Raw genomic sequence first — 2,910 nt, 5'->3', positions numbered from 1 at the left:
CACACATTTTTTTATTTACACATATTTTCAAAAAATATCAAAAACTGTTATTTAAATATACCAAACAAACTCTTTATATTTTTCAAACTAAATAGTTATGCTTTTACAAGTTCGAAGTTTTAAACAAACAACCAACAAAGGACAAAAGTACGCTCCTATCCCCACAAGATTGTAAACGCTGTATTTAAAACAAAAATTCATAAACAAAATAGTACAAATATTAGACGTAACACACATCATGATGAGTCGCTATATGCATAGCTCACAATTTAATGTGACGAGTAACGACGTGTCAAGTAACCCAACTCTGAGACTGCCACATGTACAAAAGCTGACGTGACAATCTGCCAACTCGTCATCTCCACATATACTCATCTAAGCCCCTAATGGGCCCCCACCAGCACTACATTTATAACAAAAACAACAGCACAACAACTCTAGTCCCCAAACTCATCATTAAAATGCCTTCAGCAGAAGCAACCAAATCCATCCACACCTTCCATTTCATTCTCCCTCTTCTTCATCCATAAAAAAAAAAAAAAAAAGAAACATAAAAGCTCTCTCAGATTCACAGGCAATCCAACAATGGCGTTTATGCTGTCTCTGAAACTGGTTCTGATCTCTACCGGTGTATTAACCATGGCCATGGCGCTGAAGGTCTCGGTCCCTGTGGTATCGGATTTCGTGGTCTCGGAAGTCCCTTCCATTTGGAGCGTCGTGCTGACGTGGCTGAGGCCTCCTTACCTCTACATCGTCATCAACTGCATCATCATCAGCATCGTCGCTTCCTCCAAGCTCCACAAGAGGACCGAAGAAGATCCGGCGCCGGAGATGGTTCCGCTTACTCCTGTGCCGGTTGTGAAGGTCTCCGATGACGTACGGATCAGCGATTACAGTGATGTGTACGAAAGCGGCGTCGTTTTGAGTGGCGGAGGACTAGGATATAGTGATGGTCACGATGCGGCGGAGAAGAAAGTGATGGACGGCGGTGACGATGAGGCTGCGGTGGTGGCGTCGAGGCCGGTAGAGAGGAAAGATTCAATGGAGCTTTCGTTTTTGAATAATGAGAATGAGAAACCGCCGGTTTCTGCGAGATTCGCTCACCGAAAAGCTGTGAAAGCTAGTCCTGAAGGTTTTTTTTTTTTTTTTTTTTTTTCTCTCTCTCTAGGGATTTAGTTGCATGTGAAGTTGCGAACGAATCTGGAATTTTTGACCGTTGCATTTATTGAACTAATAATAATTATAATAGCTATTTGCTTTTTTGAAATAGTCGCGGTGGTCCCGTAAATGTTGAGGGACCTATTGGTAAGGCTAGCCACCGCGCCGAAACGGTGAGCTGGTGGGACTGACTGGTCTAAGGCTCTATCACCCCCCACCTTTATTTTCGTTGGTCGGTGAAGTGTAAACTACTCCACTATTTTCATGTCGTTTTAAAATTTGCAACTGTTATTCAAATTTCAAAACTCAAAGTCTATTAATGACGAGATTGCCCCTCGAATAGGCATTCACGTGAAACAAATTTTACAATAAAATATTTTCTTTTGTTTCGAAGCTGTTTTTGATATAGAGATTTTACACTATTGTTTTCATTTTAGTTCAAAATTTTAATTTTGGAAATTCTGGTTTTATTCTGTTTTTATAGGCTTCGAAATTTTAATTTGATTTAAAAAAAAAAAAACAATTCAGTTTTCAGTTTGACCTTTTATTAAAAATGAAAATTTTGAAATATAAAATATCAAAGAGAATAGAACAAACAGGACCTAAATTTTTAAAACTTAAAAAATCATAAAGGATCAAAATAATTGAAGTGCAAAAAAAAAACATTTACTATTCAGCTTGTTTGGCATGATTATTTTTGTTAATTTTTTTACTAGACTACATTTTTGAATATTATTTATAAGTCCTATATATTTATTTAACGTAGTTTCAACAAAAAAAATTTTCAATTTTAGAAAAATAAATATATTCCAAACAGAGATGCATAGATAATTTATAATTATATTAGCATAGCTAATTTTAATTGCAAATACAAAATTGAAAAGATAATGGCAGAAAGGGTAATTAAATTAACATTATGGGGGTAATTAATGTAGGGGTGAGATCATTGGGAGTGTCGAAGCCGAAGCGGCAGGAGACGTTGGAGAACACGTGGAAGACAATAACGGAGGGGCGTTCAATGCCGTTAACGAGGCACTTGAAGAAATCCGACACGTGGGACTCGCACGTGCGACGCAACCCCACGCTAAATGACGAGAACGACGGCACTACCACTCCTCCGACTCAGAAAATGAAGAAGTACGAGACGTTCAGTGACAACAGAAGCAACGCCAATAACTCGTCGCTGAGTCCTTCGCCCGGATCGGGCCGACTCAGGAGGGAACCGTCACTGAGTCAGGACGAGCTGAACCGGCGAGTGGAGGCTTTCATCAATAAGTTCAACGAGGAAATGAGGTTGCAAAGGCAGGAGTCTTTGAATCAGTACCAGGAGATGATCAGCCGTGGAGGTGGGGCCCAATAGAAACTTCAAAAAAAAAAAAAAAAAAAAGGAAAAATCGGGTCAAAACCTTTATTTTACGGTCAAATGAAATGCTTTTCCGGAAAATTCTATTTTTTATGCGCAACCAAACACATAGTGAGGTGTAAAATGATTTCCTGAAATGGTTTGAAGTCAAAACAAATGCACCCTCAACGTGTCTATTAAAAATATTAAGAGGTGCAACTAGTTACTCTTGGCCATCTATTCTAAGTTTAGTCATCTAACATTCATTTGTTTTCAATATGGTTATTTTGTCTAATCTGTATCATTAAGTTCACCAAAACGACATCATTTTTAGAAAGTGAAAAAAACTAAAACTAGTGGTGAAGAATAAATTTATATTTGTATCATCCCTTGCTTTTTTGTAAATTTCA

General features: G+C 38.0%; 1 protein-coding gene across 1 annotated transcript; it reads left to right on the top strand.

Annotated features, from left to right (window-relative positions):
• Positions 1–525: 525 nt before the first annotated feature.
• Positions 526–2,552, top strand: LOC112037917 (uncharacterized). The gene is made up of 2 exons (XM_024070737.2): positions 526–1,132; positions 2,094–2,552. Exons 1-2 carry the CDS (start codon positions 586–588, stop codon positions 2,516–2,518), a joined length of 972 nt encoding a protein of 323 aa, XP_023926505.2. The 5' UTR covers positions 526–585; the 3' UTR covers positions 2,519–2,552.
• The last annotated feature ends 358 nt before the right edge of the window (positions 2,553–2,910 follow it).

The sequence above is a fragment of the Quercus suber genome, unplaced genomic scaffold, assembly GCF_002906115.3.
Source record: "Quercus suber isolate HL8 unplaced genomic scaffold, Cork oak 2.0 scaffold_244, whole genome shotgun sequence".
Taxonomy (NCBI): Eukaryota; Viridiplantae; Streptophyta; class Magnoliopsida; order Fagales; family Fagaceae; genus Quercus; species Quercus suber.
The sequence above is the reverse complement of the archived record's forward strand: the minus strand, read 5'-3'. Positions and strand labels throughout refer to the sequence as shown.

Excerpts from the sequence above, each read along its gene's own strand:
- LOC112037917 (XM_024070737.2), top strand. The coding sequence starts at position 586 with ATGGCGTTTATGCTGTCTCTGAAACTGGTTCTGATCTCTACCGGTGTA. Across the intron at positions 1,133-2,093 it reads TGTGAAAGCTAGTCCTGAAG|GGGTGAGATCATTGGGAGTG; the intron begins GTTTTTTTTTTT and ends TAATTAATGTAG.